The 18,741-nt window shown below is 49.8% G+C and overlaps 1 protein-coding gene across 4 annotated transcripts in view; it reads left to right on the top strand.

The window, feature by feature from the left end:
* The window catches only part of Zan (zonadhesin), a 31,826-nt gene that overhangs the window by 6,084 nt on the left and 7,001 nt on the right, over positions 1–18,741 (top strand). For 3 of the 4 annotated variants that reach the window (XM_048789993.1, XM_048789991.1, XM_048789992.1), the window contains 20 exons: positions 2,532–2,673; positions 2,843–2,959; positions 3,582–3,706; positions 3,934–4,079; positions 4,648–4,779; positions 5,092–5,199; positions 5,303–5,472; positions 6,079–6,281; positions 7,619–7,760; positions 8,517–8,764; positions 8,979–9,159; positions 9,532–9,643; positions 9,957–10,051; positions 10,362–10,538; positions 11,990–12,195; positions 12,363–12,507; positions 13,334–13,584; positions 13,684–13,848; positions 14,034–14,158; positions 14,455–15,074. In XM_048789993.1, the coding sequence (XP_048645950.1) occupies positions 2,532–2,673; positions 2,843–2,959; positions 3,582–3,706; positions 3,934–4,079; positions 4,648–4,779; positions 5,092–5,199; positions 5,303–5,472; positions 6,079–6,281; positions 7,619–7,760; positions 8,517–8,764; positions 8,979–9,159; positions 9,532–9,643; positions 9,957–10,051; positions 10,362–10,538; positions 11,990–12,195; positions 12,363–12,507; positions 13,334–13,584; positions 13,684–13,848; positions 14,034–14,158; positions 14,455–15,074 (3,610 nt within the window). The remainder of the gene's footprint in view (positions 1–2,531; positions 2,674–2,842; positions 2,960–3,581; positions 3,707–3,933; positions 4,080–4,647; positions 4,780–5,091; positions 5,200–5,302; positions 5,473–6,078; positions 6,282–7,618; positions 7,761–8,516; positions 8,765–8,978; positions 9,160–9,531; positions 9,644–9,956; positions 10,052–10,361; positions 10,539–11,989; positions 12,196–12,362; positions 12,508–13,333; positions 13,585–13,683; positions 13,849–14,033; positions 14,159–14,454; positions 15,075–18,741) is intronic. The other variant, XM_048789994.1, reaches the window with a different exon arrangement.

Raw genomic sequence — 18,741 nt, 5'->3', positions numbered from 1 at the left:
TGATAAGAAAGCGGAAGGGATGAGGCTGATGGTAGAGCTCTGAGGCAGCACACACAAGGCCCTGGGTTTGAGCCCCAGCACCACTGGGAGGAAAAAAAGCACAAGGAAACATTTTTTAAAATAAATTTAAAAAAAAACACAAGGAAATTGGTAAAATTCATTTCAATAATCTATAGTCTTCCCTTGGAATCCAGGAGAGATTTGTTCCAGAACAATCCTCCAAAATCCCAAAATCTGCCCAAGTCAAGTGCCTTATATAAATGGCATAGCATTTACCAACATATACAGATCCTCCTGGACTGTTTGAATCATCTCTGGGTTATTTATAATACCTGATGCAGTATAAATGCTATGTGAATAGTATTGTTTTAGTAGTTGCTAGAAGGTACATGTTCAGTACAGATGCAATTTTTAAAAAAAATTACCTTTCATCCTCTGCTAGTTGAATCTGCAGGTGAATCTCTAGCTATGGAGGGCTTACTGTACTCAATTTCAAATATTATCATTTCAGTGTTTAATCAATAAAGAGTTACTAGGGCTGGGTGTGGCTTAATGGTGGGGCACATGCTTTCATGTGCAAGACCCTGATGTTGACTCCCACACTGAGGGTAAAAAAGAGACTAATTGATGAGATGGTTAATTTTAGTTTTTTTTTTCCTCATGCTAAATCTTCAAAATCCAGTGTATATGTTACACCTATAGCATATGTCAGTGTGGACTGGCCATATATCCAGAGCTTAGTAGCATGTGCCTGGTGGCCTGAGTGACGGGGCAGGTCTAGAGCCAGGCCAAGCAGAGCTTGTGCCCAGGCTGGGTTCATTCACTGAGTGACCTTGGGCAAATTTCTTTACCTCTTTAAACCTGTTTCCATATCTATAAAAGTGTGCAAAATAGGATTGTTGTAAGGATGCAATTAGATCCTGACACATGCAAATTACTTAGTAAATGTTCATTATTATTATAACAATTTATGATAAATATCATATGCAGCCTATTAATTAAGTGCATTAAGCTATTCATTAGTACCTGGTGCTGCCCCTCAGCTGCAGGTGTTCTGCCCTTTGGCGTCAGAGCTCCTACTTCCCTCTTCAGGGACTGCTTCCTCCTGTGCCCCCTTTAACCAGTCTCCTGGGGCTCCCTAAATGGGTGATAGGTCTAGGTTCAGCAACAGCCTGGGCAGAAGGATCGTTGTGACCATCAGTATCAAGGGTCTCTTCACTGTCCTGGGATGGCATAGACGCATTCAGCAAATGTCCATTATTTAGTACTTTCTACCCACCTGGTATGGAGTCACCATGAACGTGGCAAGCTCCTTGGCTGTCTTCTTTTTTTTTTTTTTATTGGTACTAGAGATTAAACTTGGGGGCACTCAACCAGTGAGCCGCACCTCCAGTTCTATTTTGTATTTTATTTAAAGACAGGGTCTCACTGAGTTGCTTAGCAAGCCTCAGCATGCTAAGGCTGGCTTTGGATTCGTGATACTCCTGTCGCAGCCTACCGAGCCGCTGGGATTATAGACATGCACCACTGCACCCAGCAGCTCCTTGTCCTTCTAATGCTCTCAGATTTAGAGGGGCACACATTGGGCCTTGGTTGACTCTTCCGCTCAGCAATTATTTATTTATTTATTTATTTATTGGTACTGGAGATTTAACCCATGGGCACTTTCCCACTGAGCTACATCTCCAGCCTTTTTTGTTCGTTTTTTTATTTTGAGTCAGGGTCTCACTACATTGCTTAGGGCCTTCCTAAGTTGCTGAGGCCAGCTTTGAACTTGTGACCTCCTCCAGTCTCAGCCTCCTGAGCTTCTGGGATCATAGGCATACACCACCATGCCTGGCTCAGCAAGTACTGATTGAACAAGAGTTTCTATTGTGACATGTTGGGGTCAAGATGGTGTGTAAAGACAGACATAATCCCTGCTTGGGACACTTATAATCAATCATAAAAGAAATCTAAAAGTGCAACTGTGGGAAGTCCTTGGAAGGAAGGTCCCCAGAGATGTGAGGATGACCTTGTTAGGGGGTCTGGGCAGTCTTTCTGAGAAAGCTGTCCTTGAGCTGAACTCTATTGGTTGTAGAAGAATGAATTAGAAAGACAGGGAGGGTCGACACAGTGGTCCATGCCTGTAATTCCAGCCACTTGGGAGGCTGGGAGGATCACAAGTTCAAGCCAGTCTCAGCAACTTAGCAGGCCCCTATCTCAAAATAAAAAATAAAAGGGCTGGGGATATAGTTCAATGGTTAAGCACCCCTGAGTTCAATCCCCAGTGCTACACACACACACACACACACACACACACACCACAAACACACACACACACACAAGATGGAGAAGGAGGAGAAAGATGGGAAAGGAAGAGCCTTCTAGGATGGGAGAATAGTACATGCAAATGTCCTGTGGTTGGAAAAGGGAGTGCAAACAAGTTTAGGTGTGCACATTGGGCAGCACCCTCTTCCCTGGGTAAGGTAGAGGAGAAGGTGGAGGCCTCAAGAACTATGGCTCTGTAACTCTAGATCCCTTGCTCCCAGTTTGGGCAAGAATGGTTCAGCCCCAACTGCACAGAACGTTGCCAATGCCTTGCTGGCAGCCGTATGGAGTGCCATATCTCTGAGTGTGGATCACACACAGTGTGCCAGCTGAAGGATGGCGAGTATGGATGCCACCCCTATGGTGAGTACCTCCTTGCATGCTCTCGAAAGGAGTATGACACCAAGATCCCAAGCTGTCTTTGGAGCAGAGGAGCAGGGGTGTGTCACCAGCTGGGAGACTTGGGGTATGGGATCCAGCCTGGCTGGGCAGTGGAAGCAGCTTCCTGGGTCCTCCTTTCTCCCCTCTGTAGGCACTTCCACCTGCATGGTCTATGGTGACCCTCATTATGTCACCTTTGATGAGAGGCACATCAACTTCTCAGGCAAATGCACCTATGTCTTGACTCAGCCCTGCCGAAACTCCTCAAGTAGGTCCTGAGGGCCTGAGGTCAGAGGAGGGGGCTCTGAGGGGCACAGTGGTGGCCAGCAGGACAGGGAACAGAGGAGGGACAGGACAGGGCTGGGAGCAGAGGAAAGGAAGAGGCCATCCTGGAGCAAGGTCCTCTTAAGGTGAGGGTGGAAACCATCCCCTCCCCCTCCAGAGCCAGGAGTCTAGGGCTCAGACTTCTGGGGAAAATGCAGTCTGAGATATCAGTTGTGTCCTCAGCCAGCTCTTATTGAGGGCCCATGTGACACAGTAGCAATCACTGTTAAAGAGACTAGTGAAGGTGCACAGATAGCCTGGAGGGTGTCACTACACACAAGGGGAGATGCAGCGGTGCAGGTTGTTCTGGAGGAGGGTAGACATCCACCCCCTCCTGCTTGTGTCCTGCCTCCTCTCCTAAACTGCAGGGCCTGTGTTTTACCCACAGTGCCAGGCTTCGATCCATGGCACACACTTGAGATATTATTACTGAGCTGGCGTGTAGCTCAGCAGTAGAATTGCTTGCCTAGCATGTGTGAGGCCCTAGGTCAAATCCCCAACACTGCAAAACAAAAAAAAAAAAAAAAGAAAGAAAAGTTTACTGAATGAGCCCTTCTCCCACCCAGACACATTCTTCAAAGTCTTAGCCAAGAATGAGGAATGGGGACCCAGAGGACTGACCTGCCTGAGCAAGGTTCATGTGATCCTGTCTGAGACTACCATCACCCTGCTCAAGGGCAGACAAACACTGGTGAGCCCCATCCCCCATCCACCCCTGCTGGGGCAGCTAAATGTGACCAAGACCTGCTCCTGGTCAGCCCCAGCCCAGTGGGCACTGATGGTGAGACTCCAAGCCGCTGTGGTGGAAGAGGTTGTTAGGATGCCGTGAAGGATGTTATACCTTGTGGCTGTGGATACGGGAGTCTTGGGGTCTTCCTTGATCCCCCTGATCAGTCTCTCTGCCCCTTCCTCTGCCAGGTTAAGGGTCAGCGAGTCACCCTCCCAGTCAGACCTTCTAAAGGTGTCATCATACGTCCAAGTGGGCAGTTTGTGAAAGTGAAAACAGCATTTGGTTTGCTTATAAAGTGGGACGGCCACCAGCAGCTGTTTGTGACTATGTCCAGGTGAGGGAGCATCCCCGCCAGGCAGCTGAGGCTTCTCCCGACCAGGGCTCCTCCATCCACCTCCCTCTTTTTTCCATTCCAAGCACTAGCGCTCAGTCACTTCTGTTCCTCCCAAAGGGTAGGAAGCACCTAGCTCAAGTGGTCGGCCTTCCCTTGGACGGGGAGACAGAAGGAAATGGTTTCAGCACAGTGGAATAATGGCAGGATGTACACACAATGCCTTGGGAATGTTCTAGAGGAGGAGTTGCTCACGTGCTCTGGGGCTGTCTTCTTGGCTCCCCAGATGGACAGACAAGGGAAAGACAGATTTTTTAGACCCACACACGTAGAGCGAGCCGGAGTGGTGTAGGGCTGGTAAGGTCAGTCATGACCGGATGTTGGGGCTGAAGGGAGACCACACAGCTGGCTCCAGGTCTCGTGTGCCTGGTGTGCCACCCATGTCAGGAGTAGGTCCTTCTCTATCCCCTTTGAGCCTTCTCCTCTGGGCCTGCAGCTCATTATCCCCTCCACTCCAATGACGGAGGCCCCTTCACCCCATTCATGCTCCCCCCTCTCCTGGGCCCCACAGTGTGTTCTCAGGCAAACTCTGTGGTTTCTGTGGAAACTTTGACGGGGACAGCAGCAATGACAACCTGAAGCCAGATGGTGAGCCAGCTGAAGACGATGAGGATCTGGGGAACAGCTGGCAGACCGAGCAGGAGTGAGGAGACCCCCCTGGGGGCCCATGGGCTGCTCTCCTTCCCCACTCTCTCACTTTGGGCCCTTTTAAAACCAACCAGAACCAGGTGTGATGGCGCACACCTGTAGTCCCAGCTACTCGGGAGGCGGGAGGATTGCTTGGATCCAGGAGTTCAAAGCCAAACTTGGCAACATAGAGAGACCCCTCTCTCTTTTTCTCCCTGGAGACTCCAGATTTTCCCACCTCCTTTGGGCACAGCCTTGCTGACAAATGGCATAGGGCCCCAATTGGAAGTGAGCCATGGACTTTAGCATTTGACTGGGTCTCTTTTAGGTGCGAGGGTATCGAGACACGTACCCCAACTTGTGGGCGAGCCTTGCAGAGCACTATGTCAGGGTCCAAGTTCTGTGGCCAGCTTGTCAGCTCCAAAGGAGTGTTTGAGTATGGAGGAGGGCAGGCGGGGCTGCTGGGCACCAAAGTCCTCCAAGGTGGAGGCTGGGAAATGCCACTCCCTCCTCCCCTCTAACCTGGGCTCTTTCCTCAGGGAGTGCCAGCTTCACGTGAAGGTCTCTTCCTTCTTTGACAACTGCATGAATGACATGTGCAACTTCGAGGGCTTCCATCTCATGCTTTGTATCCATCTTTCGTTCATGACTGCGGCCTGCCAGCACGCTGGCTATGACGTGAAGCCCTGGAGGAAACCCCAGTTTTGCCGTGAGTTGTGACTGGAAGCCGGGGAGAGGACGCCTCCCTGCAAATGCAGAGAGGCCACTCCCATGGGCTTGGGATGCGTTGAACCTCCCACTTCACCTGAGGTCAGGAAAATGGGCAGAGTTGGGAGCATCCCTGAGATAATCACAGTCACTTGCAAACTCAACAGTAGCCTTGTAACTACTGATGCTGCACAGGGCAAGTACAGGGGTGTTCACATGCCTGGCCAGGTCCTCTGATATGGGCAGACCTGAGCTAGAAGGGCACCAAGCTGCCTTACAGCTCCAGGGATGGCTGGGCTCTCTGGGAAGGTGCTTTAGAGCTGACCTAGCCCCTGGACTTGGCCTGGGGCATGTCTACACAGCAGTACGGATGAGGCTGTTCTTTTGTGGCTCAGTATGCTTCCATGAAAGTCCAAGGTAACATCCAGGTGACCACATCTTAGCACAGACAGCTGGCCCTGTAGGCCCTAGGAGTCAGTGGGCTCCTTTTTAAAGCCTCTCTACTAAAGATTGGCGGGAGCCTTTCTAGCTGGGGACTTCCAAGCACATTCTTCCCTTTTCTGCCTCAGTCTCACCTGTCTCCTTACTTGAGCTTCTCCCTCCACAGCCCTGATCTGTCCAGCCAATAGCAGTTACGCTTTGTGTGCCGATCCATGCCCGGACACCTGCCATTCGGGATTCTCTGACAAGACCTGCCCAGACCACTGTGTGGAGGCCTGCGAGTGTAACCCGGGCTTCATCCTCAGTGGCCTCGAGTGTGTCCCTCCATCCCAGTGTGGGTGCCTTGATGCTTCAGGAACCTACTTCAAAGTGAGTGTCTGGGGTGGGCCTCTCAGCCCTGGAGCCAGGGGGCACTTGCTCCCTGGGCCAGGGTGAGAGGCCAGAGAGAGAAAGCAGGGGAACACAGGAGGGCAGGGGATTTAGGCCTGGGGTTTGGGAAATTCTGACCCTGATCTAATCTCCTTTTGTGTGTGTGTGTGGTGCTGGGGATCAAACCCAGGACCTTGAATATGATCTGCCATTGAGCTGCACCATGGAGCCCTCCAAGTTCCTCTCTTTCTTCACCTCTAGTCCTTTCCACACAGGCTGGGATGACATCATGGCCCTCTCTTTCCCATGATACCTCTTAAGAGTCTGAGACCCTCCTTCTGTCCCTTCCCATCATCCCTGCTGCCGCTCTCAGCTGTCATTTTACCGATCATTTTGCCCAGATTTTCCATCCTCTGAAATCCTGAGTAGTTCTGTGTCTCACCTGTGCTGTTTTCAAATCTTGTCTCCTCTGGAGGGTCCCAGTCTGCAGAAGGGCCTGTGTCTCTTTCTCTGCACACCTGTTTCACTCTTCTCAGAAGCATCACTGAGAACTAGGCTTTGTGCCCAGCTCTCACCAGAGGTCTGGCAATGACACCAGTCTCCAGAATAACCCTCTGCCATCTGATGTTCACCTGGCCATCCTCCATGGCCCCGCTCCAGGCTGGACCCCCAAATGCTCCCAGTCCAACTCTTGCTGTGGCCACCCACCCCCTCGCACTTGGTGCTGAAGATCGAATCCAGCCCTTTGGGAGCAGAAGCAGGCACTCTACAACAGAACTGCACCCCGTGCCATGCTCTGACCTTTTCCCAGTTCCTTTTATACCCTGCTCTACTTCTCAGCCTCTGCCTGTTGGGACCCTTCCTCTCCCTTGAGGCCCTGTTGAAATGCTCCCTCCTCCTTGAAGCCTTCCTGATAAGCAGAGTCAGGAAACTTCTCTCAGAATTCCCATTATCAGGTGCTTATTGCTGGTGTCCATGGTGAGAAGTGATCTTTGGGTGCCCTGGTGGTTCCACTTGGACGCACATTGGAGATGTGTATCCAAGAGTTGACTTACATTTATTGTCCCCTGTTGGATTGTGAGTTCTGTCGGGACAGAGACATTTTCCATCTGGTTCATTACTGAATTCCTAACACCTCCCACGATACACAGACAGCTCAGCTGAAATAGTGAGCAAATAAATGACCAAGCGATTCCATCCCTGAGCCAACACCAGAGTTTTACAGCTAAGCATAGAACTTTTGAAAGACGGAATGCCCCGTGAGTAGGCCAGCCCTTGGAGCGGCAGTGGGCTCTTGTGTTGGACCTGGGAAAAGCTGCTTTCTTTTCTTTCTCCAGCTAGGGGAACAGTGGTACAAACCAGGCTGCAAGGAGTTCTGTGTCTGTGAAAAGAACAACAAAATTCACTGCCAGCCCTGGAAATGTAAGGCCCAGGAGGCCTGTATGCTGCAAGATGGCACCTATGGCTGCCGTGCCCGAGGTGAGAGGTCAGGAGAGCAGGTGAGCAGGGGGCCTCAAGCAAGGGGAAGATCCTGCCCAAATCTTCTTCCCCAGAGAGCTGGGACCCCAGAGGCTGTGAATTAGCTTGAAATTACTGTAACATATACCCCTGAGATAAATAAACTTATAAAGAAAAAGGGTTTTGGTTTTTTTTGTTTTGTTTTTTTTAGTCCCTAGACTAGAGAATAAACCTCCCAAACTGTGAGCCAAAAAAACCCTTTGGCTCATTGGCTTCTGGGCCTTTGGTGAGGCAGCTAGTCATGGTGGGGAGTATGTGGCTGAACACAGCACTGCTCCCCTCAGGGCTGGGACAAGAGGAAAAGAAAATGAAGACACCAGGGTCCCTCAAATCCCCTGCAAGAGCATCCCCCAATGACCTAAAACCTCCCACTAGGCTCCACCTCTTAACATTTATACCACCTCCCAAGAGCACCAAGCCAAAGACCAAGTCTGTAACATGGGCCTTTGGGGAATATTCCAGATGGAAACCATCCCAGGCTGGGAGGGGATTTCCTAGGTCAGGAGCAGTATCTTCCCAGGTTCAGAGTGGAGTTGGAGAGGGTTGTCTCCCTCCTTGGCATCCCAAGCCAAGCCAACTTTATCTCCTAGAGAAACGCCAAGTTCAAGGATGGGCTGTAGGTACCATACCAATGTGGGCTCACCAAGGTGGCAGCCCTGGATCAGGGCTTCCTGGGCACGGTGCAACAAGACTCCAAGCCCTGTCATCTCTTCCCAGGGGCGGCCACCTGCAGTGCCTCAGGCGACCCCCACTACTTGACCTTTGACGGAGCTCTGCACAACTTCATGGGCACCTGTGCCTACGTCATGGTCCGCCCTTGCAAGGTCAGTTCCCGAGAGAACAACTTTCTTGTCACCACCACCAACGAGATCCGCGATGGGAACTTGGAGCTCTCCTACATCAAGTCTGTCAACGTGCAGATCTTTAACCTCAGAATCTCACTGATTAAAGGTCGAAGGGTCGTGGTGAGTACCGCTTCTTCCTCCCAGGCCCTCCCCAACCCAGCCCGCTGGTCCCTCTTCTCCTGAGCCCCTGGGGGTACCAGGCAGCCCCCTCCTCCTTGGACTCCCTCCTCTCTCCCTGAAACATCCGTCGCTCCTTCCTGCTCCCAAGATTTTGCCTTCCTTTGATCTTAGTCCCCAGTTCCCGACTCCTCTACTGCATCCCCCACCTCTGCAGGTGAATGGCTTTCGGATATCCCTTCCCATGCGGCCTCTGGCAGGCCAGGTGATCGTTAGGCTCAGTGGCTCTTTTATTTTGCTCTACACGAACTTTGGGCTTCAGGTTCGCTACGATGGGAAGCACCTGGTGGAGGTGACAGTACCCTCCTCCTATGCTGGCCAGCTCTGTGGGCTGTGTGGTGAGCTCCCTGGGAAACTGAGGGGAAAGCTGGGACAGGGTTGGGCTCTGCAGTGAGGTCTTGGCCTCCCCACACATCTCCATTAGATGTCCTGAGTGTTGGTCAACCAACAAATCCCTTGAGGACACTGGGCCACAAGAAGGAATAAGTCTAGATGTTGGGGGGGACTTCCCACGTGGACTCGCAAAAGGGGTCATTGAGCATGGGTGAAATCAGCTGGTGTTCGCAAGCTGGAGATGGGGAAGAAAGGGTTAGCTTTGATGTGCAGAGTGGGCAAAAAGTGAGGGGGCCCCCTTCTGGTTGGGAAAGTGGTGGCCTGGGCTGGGGTAAGCCTGTGCCTCTGTTGCCTCCGCTAACTGCCTCTTCCTTCAGGGAACTACAACAACAACAGCCTAGATGACAACCTACGCCCAGATAAGAAGCCCATAGGCAGCTCGGTGTATCTGGGGGCCTCCTGGAAGCACTCAGATGACTCAGAACCCGGGTGAGTATGGGGCCGGGGGCAGGGGTGCTAATACTGGGGGAAAACCTCAGAAGGCCTCCTGGAGGCCTTTGTCCCCTGGGTATCCCTGTTCCCTCTGTGCTGTCCTGCCTGCCCTGACACCGCTCCATTTCTCCTCTTAGGAAGTCCTCCTGGCCAGCTTGCCTTATTCCTTCCTGCTGTAGCTCTTGGCCTTCTTGAGGGTGCCATGTAATTCTCTTCTCCTGAGCCTCTTCCTGTTTCTCATTCACATGTGCTTCAGTTTGGAGGACATTTTCTCAGTCCTGAGTGTCTGTCCTTTCCTCCCTTTATTCAGCTGCTTCCTGAGGGGTGGCATATCCTCCAACTGCCAATATAACAGCACGTCGGACAGCTGGAATAAGAGCTGTGCCATCTTGGTGGACCCTCAGGGTAAGACACACCCCCTGCTGGCCCTTTGCCCTCCTCTCCACCCCAGGGGCTGGACACCGAGGAGGAAGACTATAAGGCAAGAAACCAGAGTAAGATCAGAAACACTGGAGTCCGGAAGCACAGGTGGCCTGGCCAGCATCACCCCCTTCGGAGCCAAGGCTGACCAGACCCCTTCTGTGTCTTAGCCAGTATTTCCCAATAAACCCAGGTTTTGATGGAAAGGAATGTCCAGTGAGCCCCGCAGAAGACACAGGTCCTACTCGTTCCCCAGGCTCACCCTCTGCTCTCCCCACCTTGTGTCTTCCTCCAGGGCCCTTCTCCATGTGCCACGACGTGGTGCCCCCACAGGCCAGCTTCTACAGTTGTGTGTATGGCCAGTGTGGGACCAAGGGCAGCACTGTGGCCCTGTGCCACTCCCTGCAGGCCTATGCGTCCCTGTGTGCTCTGGCTGGCCATGCCCTTGCCTGGCGCAACAGCAGTTTCTGCCGTGAGTGACCTTACCACCTGCTCCCACAGCCCCCACACCCTGATCTCCCTCTCCCCCACACTCTGCCTTTTGACCTGCGAAGAGCACTCCCGCCCACCTGGAGCCTTCCTCTGTGGTCCACTCCACCTCTCCAGCCCAGCACCGGAGCCTCCTGCATCTGACTCTCTTCTCATGAAAAATTTCTGCCTTGCCAAGTGTGGTGGCACACACCTGTAATCCCAGTGGCTCTAGAGGCTTGAGGCAGGAGGAACACCAAATTCAAAGCCAGCCTCAGCAACTTAATGAGGCCCTAAGCAACTTAGTGAAACCCTGTTTCTAAATAAAAATGTAAAAAAAAGAGCTGGGGATGTGGCTCAGTGGTTAAGCACCCCTGGGTTCAATCCTTGGTACCAAAAAAAAAAGAAAGAAAGAAAAAAAGAAATTATCCAGTGGAAACAGCCTCCTTCCTTTTTCCCTGGGCTCTTCCCTTTCTTTTCTTTCCCCCCCTTCCTCCTCCCTTCTTATGGTACTGGGGATTGAATTCAGGGCCTCCTACAGGCTAGGTGAGTTCTCTACCACTCAGCTACACCCCCAGCCTTTTTCATTTTATTTTGAAACAGGGTCTCACTGAATTGCCCAGGCTGGCCTTGAACTTGTGATCTTCCTGCCTCAGCCTTCCCAGTAGCTGGGATTACAAGCTCTGTTCCCTTTCTTTCTTTCTTTCTTTCAGAAAAGTTCTTAAAAAAAAAAAAAAATTGAAGCCAGCCATACACGTGGTGTGCAGGTCTGAAATCCCAGTAGCTCTGGAGGCTGAGGCAGGAGGATCTCAAGTTCAAAGCCAGTCCTCAGCAAAAGAAAAGTTGCTGAGCAACTCAATGAGACCCTGTCTCTAAATAAAATACAAAATAGGGCTGGGGATGGGGCTCAGTGGTTGAGTGCCCCTGAGTTCAATCTCTGGTACCCCCACCCCTCCAAAAAAAATTGTGAGAAAATGTACATAACATAAAATTTACTATTTTGGCCTTTTTTGTTTTTTCTTTTGTGTTGCTGAGAATGGAACCCAGGGCCTGTTGCACGCTGGGCGGGCACTCTACCACTGAGCCACACCCTCAGCCTCATTGTAACACTTTTGAAGTGTGTAATGCAGAACATTCATGCTGGTGGGCAGCCATTTCCAGAGCTGGTTCTCCCCAACTGAAATTCAGACCACACTAAACAGCTGCCCATTCTTTTCTTGCCCCTGGCAACCACAATTCGGCTTCCTGTCTCTATGAATTGAGCTCCTTTAGGATCTCCACATCGAAGGAATCATGCAGTGGGTGTCTTGGTACCTGGCTTATTTCTCTCCTGTGGATAGGCCACTTGGCTTGTGGGTCTGTGTATCTGTCAACAGATAGTCCCAGGGACTCCCAGTGCTCCAAGGCTGGAAGCTGTAAATGCCACTCTTTTCCTAACACTCATGTCCTTCGTAGCTATGCGGTGTCCTTCTGGCAGTCACTATAACTACTGTACCAGCCCCTGCCCAGCCACCTGCCTTAGCCTGAGGATCCCCATGAAGTGCCCTTCTATGCCCTGTGTGGAGGGTTGTGAGTGCCACGGAGACTTCATCCTGAGTGGGACGTCCTGTGTGCCTCTCAGCCTGTGTGGCTGCACTGACTCAAAGGGCTTCTACCACACGGTGAGAGGCCAATCCTGCCCGTTTCCACAAAGCAGGGGGTGGGGTGGCCCAGAAAAAGCTCAGGACAGGTGGCAAGCAAAGGCAGAAAGTGTCCCAGGGGTGGGGTGCACTCCCCTATCTCCAGCTTCCAAATTTCTGCTGGCTGTGCCAACCCCCATGCCCCACAGTTGGGGGAGAGCTGGTACCTGGAGAACACCTGCACCACCCTCTGCACCTGCTCCGTCCAAAACAACATTACCTGCCAGAAGACCACCTGCAAGTCCGAGCAGACCTGCAGAGCCCTGGATGGGCTGTTTCGCTGCAGGGCCTCAGGTAGGAGGGCCAGCATGATACCTAGAGCAGTTCCCCCACTCCCCCCACATTCTCCCTACCTGCTCCAGTAGCATTCAGGTTCACATTCACAGCTCAACTCTACCAAATAGTTCTTGGCTCTTCTGAGGATAGATGGTCTTCCCACTGCCTGGAAGGGCATCTCGGGCTTCAGTTCCCTGCATTCTGATATAGCAACAGAAAACAGGTAACCTGTTACCCATTTTCTATTATGTCAGAATGCAGGAGTCTAGATAATTTATAAAGAAAAGAAATGTCTTATTTCCTGCCTTCCCTTCTTTTGGTGGTGGGGATGGAATGCAGGGTCTTGCCCATGCTAACCAAGAGCTCTACCACTGAGCTACACCCCACCCAGGAAATGCACTTCTTATTTTGGAGGCTGGGAAGTCCAAATTTGAAGGGCTGCATCTGGAGAGGGACTTCTTGCTGGTGGGGACTCTGCAGCATCTCAGGGTAGCATCAAGCACCACCTCCAAATACCACTAGCATATGACTTTGGAAGTTAAGTTTCCAATGCATGAATTCTGGGGAACAAACATTCTAATAAAGCAACTATGTTCTCCTGCAGCAGCCGTGAACTTGGGTTGCATATAATAAGTCCCTTCCTGGTAGAATTACACTCCCCTCTACCTCAAAGAGTCATACCAGTCTGGGGCCTTGGGCCTTGATTTTTTTCTTGAACAAAGTCCTCCTTCCTTCTTGGGGCTCCCTGGCCTTCCCAGGCAGGAAGAGTACAGGATCATTTCCCTTGGGACAGTGTTCTTATCAGAGATGGGGTGATGTCTCAACCACCTCTCTTTCCCTCCAGATGTGGGCGTGTGCCGGGTCTCAGGAGGTTCCCAGTTTGTGAGCTTTGATGGCGTTAGCCATAAAGCCATTGTGGACATCTGCACTCAAGTCTTAGTCAAAGTGTGCCATCCCAACATGAACCTACCTTTCTTCAAGATCAGTGCCAAGAGTTATAACCAACAAGACAGTACCAGTCCCATCTCCTTCCCTGAGCTCTACATCAACATCTTCAATTCTAAGATCATCCTGAAAAAGAAACACCAAGTGCTGGTGAGCTGGGCACGATGACATGACCCAGAAGGAGGAGCAAGCTCTGGGGAGGGGACTCTGGTCCTTCCTCCCACTCACAGGTGCCACCCTCCTCTTCAGATCAATGATGCAACAGTTACACTTCCTGCCACATCCCAGATCCCTGGGGTCAGCATCACTTCTAGTGGCACCAACACCCTCGTCGATGTTGATAATGGACTACAAGTCCGTTTTGATGGCAACCAGTTCTTAGAGATCAAAGTCCCTGTAGCCTATTATGACAAGGTGAGGGTATGGCCTGACCTTGTTGGTGGGGAGCGGGGGAGCAACATCCCCATCCCCCACGAGAGATCAGTGGCCAGTAGGAGGAGGGCTGCCCACTGCACCTCTCTGTGGTTTTCTGGGCAGGATGCTCCAGAGAAAACTCCCCTTAAGCTTCCCCTGCACTGAAAAGCCCTCTGCCCGCCCAGGTGTGCGGTGTGTGTGGCAACTTCAATGGTGAGGTGGACGACGAGCACATGATGCCCAGTGAAGAGTTTGCCCAGAACAACTCTGAGTTCATGAACAGCTGGAAGGACAAAGGCATTGAGCAAACGTAATTGTTCCCTAAGACCATTTTCAGAAAATGGTCTTAACCAGACCCTGCAAGGCCAGCCTGGGATAGGGAGACCAGAATGTTCCTTCATGTGTGTGATTTGGAGGGGGGGGGTACTTGCTGAGTCTCACAGGCTGCCGGAACCTATTTGGGGAAATGCAGCAATGTTCCCTTAGAAAGCTGGGAGGCTTGGGAGTCCCAGAGACTCTCTCAGGTGCATTGGGAGTGCCAGATCATCATCTTCACAGAGAGGGTAGTGGTTGCCCCTCTGTTGATCCATTTTTTTCCCTTCCCAGTTGCCAGAAGCCCTCAGAGCAACCTCAGAACAAAGTGGAAAGTCAAGGCCACAAGGAGGAACACAGGCCGGAAAGCGAGGGCCACAAGGAGGAACACAGGACGGAAAGCAAGGGCCACGAGGAGGAACACAGGACGGAAAGCAAGGGCCACAAGGAGGGCCACAAGGAGGAACACAGGCCGGAAAGCGAGGGCCACAAGGAGGAACACAGGATGGAAAGCGAGGGCCACAAGGAGGAACACAGGATGGAAAGCGAGGGCCACAAGGAGGAACACAGGCCGGAAAGCGAGGGCCACAAGGAGGAACACAGGCCAGAAAGCGAGGGCCACAGGACGGAAAGCCAGGGCCACAAGGAGGAATCCAAGGGCAAAGTGAAAGCCCTTTGCAAGCAAGTCGACTTCCAAACAGCCCAGAGAAATTGCCAAGCAGCCCTTGAGGCCCCTGCCTGGGCCCAGTGTACTGCCTGGGTGGACATCCAGCCCTACCTGCAGCTCTGTAGGGACAAGTTCTGTGACTCTGGAATCCTGACGGGAGCCCTCTGCCTGGTTTTCCAGGACTTTGGGGCCGCCTGCAAGACCCAGGGGCTCAAGCCCCCCATCTGGAGGAACAGCAGCTTTTGCCGTAAGTATCCCCTTCTGTCACCCCTAGTCTGCTCCCACACCCTGTTTCTCCCCTCCTGTTCCTTAGAGCTCCCTCATGCTCCCTCTGATTGCTCCTGACCTACTTCTGAACTTGTCATCTCTGACAAGGACTGGTTACAGTCCCCTCCCAACCAGAGCCCCTCGTATCAGAGCAGCTGCTTTTCGGCTCCTTTACTGATGACATTTTCCCAAGCAAAGGAAGTGTGACTACTCTCCTCCTGCAGGGTTAAGTCCAAGCATGGCACAGTGGTATCCGAGACCACCATCCTGGCCTCTCCCTTCTCTCCGACTCCCTTCCCACACAGGCCTGTTTTTTCACACACTCAGGTATCTGGAAGGATCTGTCTTTTCACCCCCTGGAGGCTGGGCATCTTCTGTAGCTCTGTAAAAACAGTAATTATAACTGAGCTTATTCATATAGCATGATATTCAACACTTTTAAAGTGTTCTTTTAGTATCTTTGTAAAATTGTACAACCATCACCACTATCTAAAAGAAGAACCCTCTGAAATTTAAAGCAGCAATTCATTACTTTTTTTAGTAAGTACAGTTATTCTCTAGTATGCACAGGAGATGGATTGGTTTCAGGACCCCTCTGAATACCAAAATCTGAGGATGCTTCAGTTCCTTTATATAAAATGGCATAGTATTTGTGTATAACCTGCACACATCCTCCCATATATTTTTTTTTGTTTATGTTTTTATGGTGCTGGAGATTGAACCCAGGGCACTTTACCACTGACCTACATCCCCAGCCCTTTTTGGTTTTTGGTTTTTGGGTTTTTTTTTGTGTGTTTTTTATATTTATTTTTTTTTAATTGTAGTTGGACACAGTACCTTTATTTCACTTATTTATTTTTATGTGGTGCTGAGGATTGAACCCAGGGTCTCACACGGGCAAGGCGAGTGCTCTACCGCTGAGCCACAACCCCAGCCCCCCTTTTGGTTTTGAAACAGGGTCTCAATAAGTGATTAGCCTAGCATTGAACTTGTGATCCTCCTACCTCAACCTCCCAAATCACTGGGATTACAGGGTGTACCACTGTTCCAGGCAACACACACACACACACACCTTTAAAGTATTAGGCATGGTGGTACATACCAGTAGTCCGAGCACTTGAGACACGGGCAGGAGGATCCCTTGAGCCCATGAGTTTTGATTCCAGCCTGGACAACATAGTAAGATCCTGTTTCAAGAATGAACAAACAAAAACAGATACCCAGAGAGAAGTCTCACCACTCCCTGACCCTGTGGGATCAGTTCACATCTCAGTATTTTTCCAAAGACCTTTTACTGTATAAACAAATTCAAATTAGTATACCTCATTTTCTCCTTTTGTCTTATATATAGTACCATACTAGTTGCAGTAATTTGTACTTTATTTTTGATAATCTAGAGATCTTTCCATGTCATGTATGTAAAGAGCTTCCTCATTACCTTCTGCAGCTGCATAATAGTCTATTATTATATAGGTATTTCTTTTTTCTTTTTTCCTTCTTGTTTTCTTTTTTCTTTTTTTTTTTTTTGGTACTGAGGATTGAACCCAGGGCCTGTTGCACGCTGGGCGGGCACTCTACCACTGAGCCACACCCTCAGCCTCATTGTAACACTTTTGAAGTGTGTAATGCAGAACATTCATGCTGGTGGGCAGCCATTTCCAGAGCTGGTTCTCCCCAACTGAAATTCAGACCACACTAAACAGCTGCCCATTCTTTTCTTGCCCCTGGCAACCACAATTCGGCTTCCTGTCTCTATGAATTGAGCTCCTTTAGGATCTCCACATCGAAGGAATCATGCAGTGGGTGTCTTGGTACCTGGCTTATTTCTCTCCTGTGGATAGGCCACTTGGCTTGTGGGTCTGTGTATCTGTCAACAGATAGTCCCAGGGACTCCCAGTGCTCCAAGGCTGGAAGCTGTAAATGCCACTCTTTTCCTAACACTCATGTCCTTCGTAGCTATGCGGTGTCCTTCTGGCAGTCACTATAACTACTGTACCAGCCCCTGCCCAGCCACCTGCCTTAGCCTGAGGATCCCCATGAAGTGCCCTTCTATGCCCTGTGTGGAGGGTTGTGAGTGCCACGGAGACTTCATCCNAACCATATCCTTTTTTTTTTTTTTTTTTTTTTATCTTGAGACAGTGTCTTACTAAATTGCTGAGGCTGGTCTCGAACTTGCAATCATCCTCCCTCAGCCTCACAAGTCACTTGGATTACAGGTCTACGCCACTGCACCTGACTATCATATAGTATTTTCTTTTTGCAGTCCTGGGGATGGAACCCAGTACCTCACACTTGCTCGGCAAGCTCTATACCACTGAGCCACACCCTCAGCCCTATCCTAATTTATCTAATTGCTCTTCTTTGAGGGATTTTCTGGTTGTTCCCACCATTTTGCTTTTGCAATCAGTGTTGCAGGGGAATAACACACGTATGGTGTTCTATGTATGTGACTCTATGTGTAAGAAAAATTCCTGGAACTAGAATTGTTGGGACCAGAACTGTATGCATTTGTACTTTGGAGAGGTGTTGCCAATGGCCTTCCCAAGGAGTTGAAGAATTTACATTTCCACAAGCAATAAACGAGAGTGCCTGTCTCCACTCCCTCTATCCTCACCAAGCCAGTGTGCCACCAACCTTTTGGATTCTTGACAATCTAATATGTGAAAAATAATGAACCTTAACTTGCATTTTTCTTATTGTGAGCAAGACTGTACATTCTTTCATATGTTTAAGAGCCAATTGAATTTCCCTTCCTATAAGCTCTCTGATCTTGTTCATTCCAATTTTCCCACTAAGTTGTTGGTCTTTATCAAACTATTTTAGAGAAGTCCTTTATCTATTATGGAAGGTAGCCCTTTATTAGTGCTCCAAGTTACACAAATTTTTTTCCAGTTCCTTTTTAAAAAATCTTTTTTACTTTTCTTGCCATGCAGAAGAAAAAATATTTTTATGGAATTGAAGTTTTTTTTTTTTTTTTTGAGAGAGAGAATTTTTTTAATATTTATTTTTTAGCTTTTCGGCGGACACAACATCTTTGTTTGTATGTGGTGCTGAGGATCGAACCCGGGCCGCACGCATGCCAGACGAGCGCGCTACCGCTTGAGCCACATCCTCAGCCCGAAGTTGTTTTTTTTTCTTTCTTGTGGTGCTAGGGATTGAATCCAGGGTCTTGCACATGCTAGAGGAGCACTTTACCATGAAGCTACATCCCCAACCCTAAAAAATATTAATCCCTGTTTCATGGTTTCTGTATCTGAGACCTTTGTTACAGATGCTGTCCCCACCAAAGTTAGATTTTTAAAATTTTTTTAGCTCATGCTGTGCTCTAGGATTTTTATGGTTTCTTTTTTATGTTTAAATTTTTGACCCATGAGGAATTAGCCTGGCATGTAGAATGAGATATGAATCAACTTTGTTTAATTTTTTCCAGAAGGCTAACAAGTTGTTTCTGCACTATTAAATAACTAGACTAGCTTTCCCTGCCAACTGAGATGCTACAATTTATCAAATACTAAATTTTCATATATGCTTGGATCTGTATCTGGTTTTTAAATTTTTAAATTTTATTCATTAATTTTGCTACTGGGGATAGAACACAGGTGTGCCACATCCCCAGCCCTTTTTATTTTTATTTTTTTATGTTGAGA

Source organism: Marmota marmota, unplaced genomic scaffold, assembly GCF_001458135.2.
Source record: "Marmota marmota marmota unplaced genomic scaffold, marMar, whole genome shotgun sequence".
Classification (NCBI taxonomy): Eukaryota; Metazoa; Chordata; class Mammalia; order Rodentia; family Sciuridae; genus Marmota; species Marmota marmota.
Note: the sequence above shows the minus strand (reverse complement) of the source record. Positions and strands in the feature narration are given on the sequence as shown.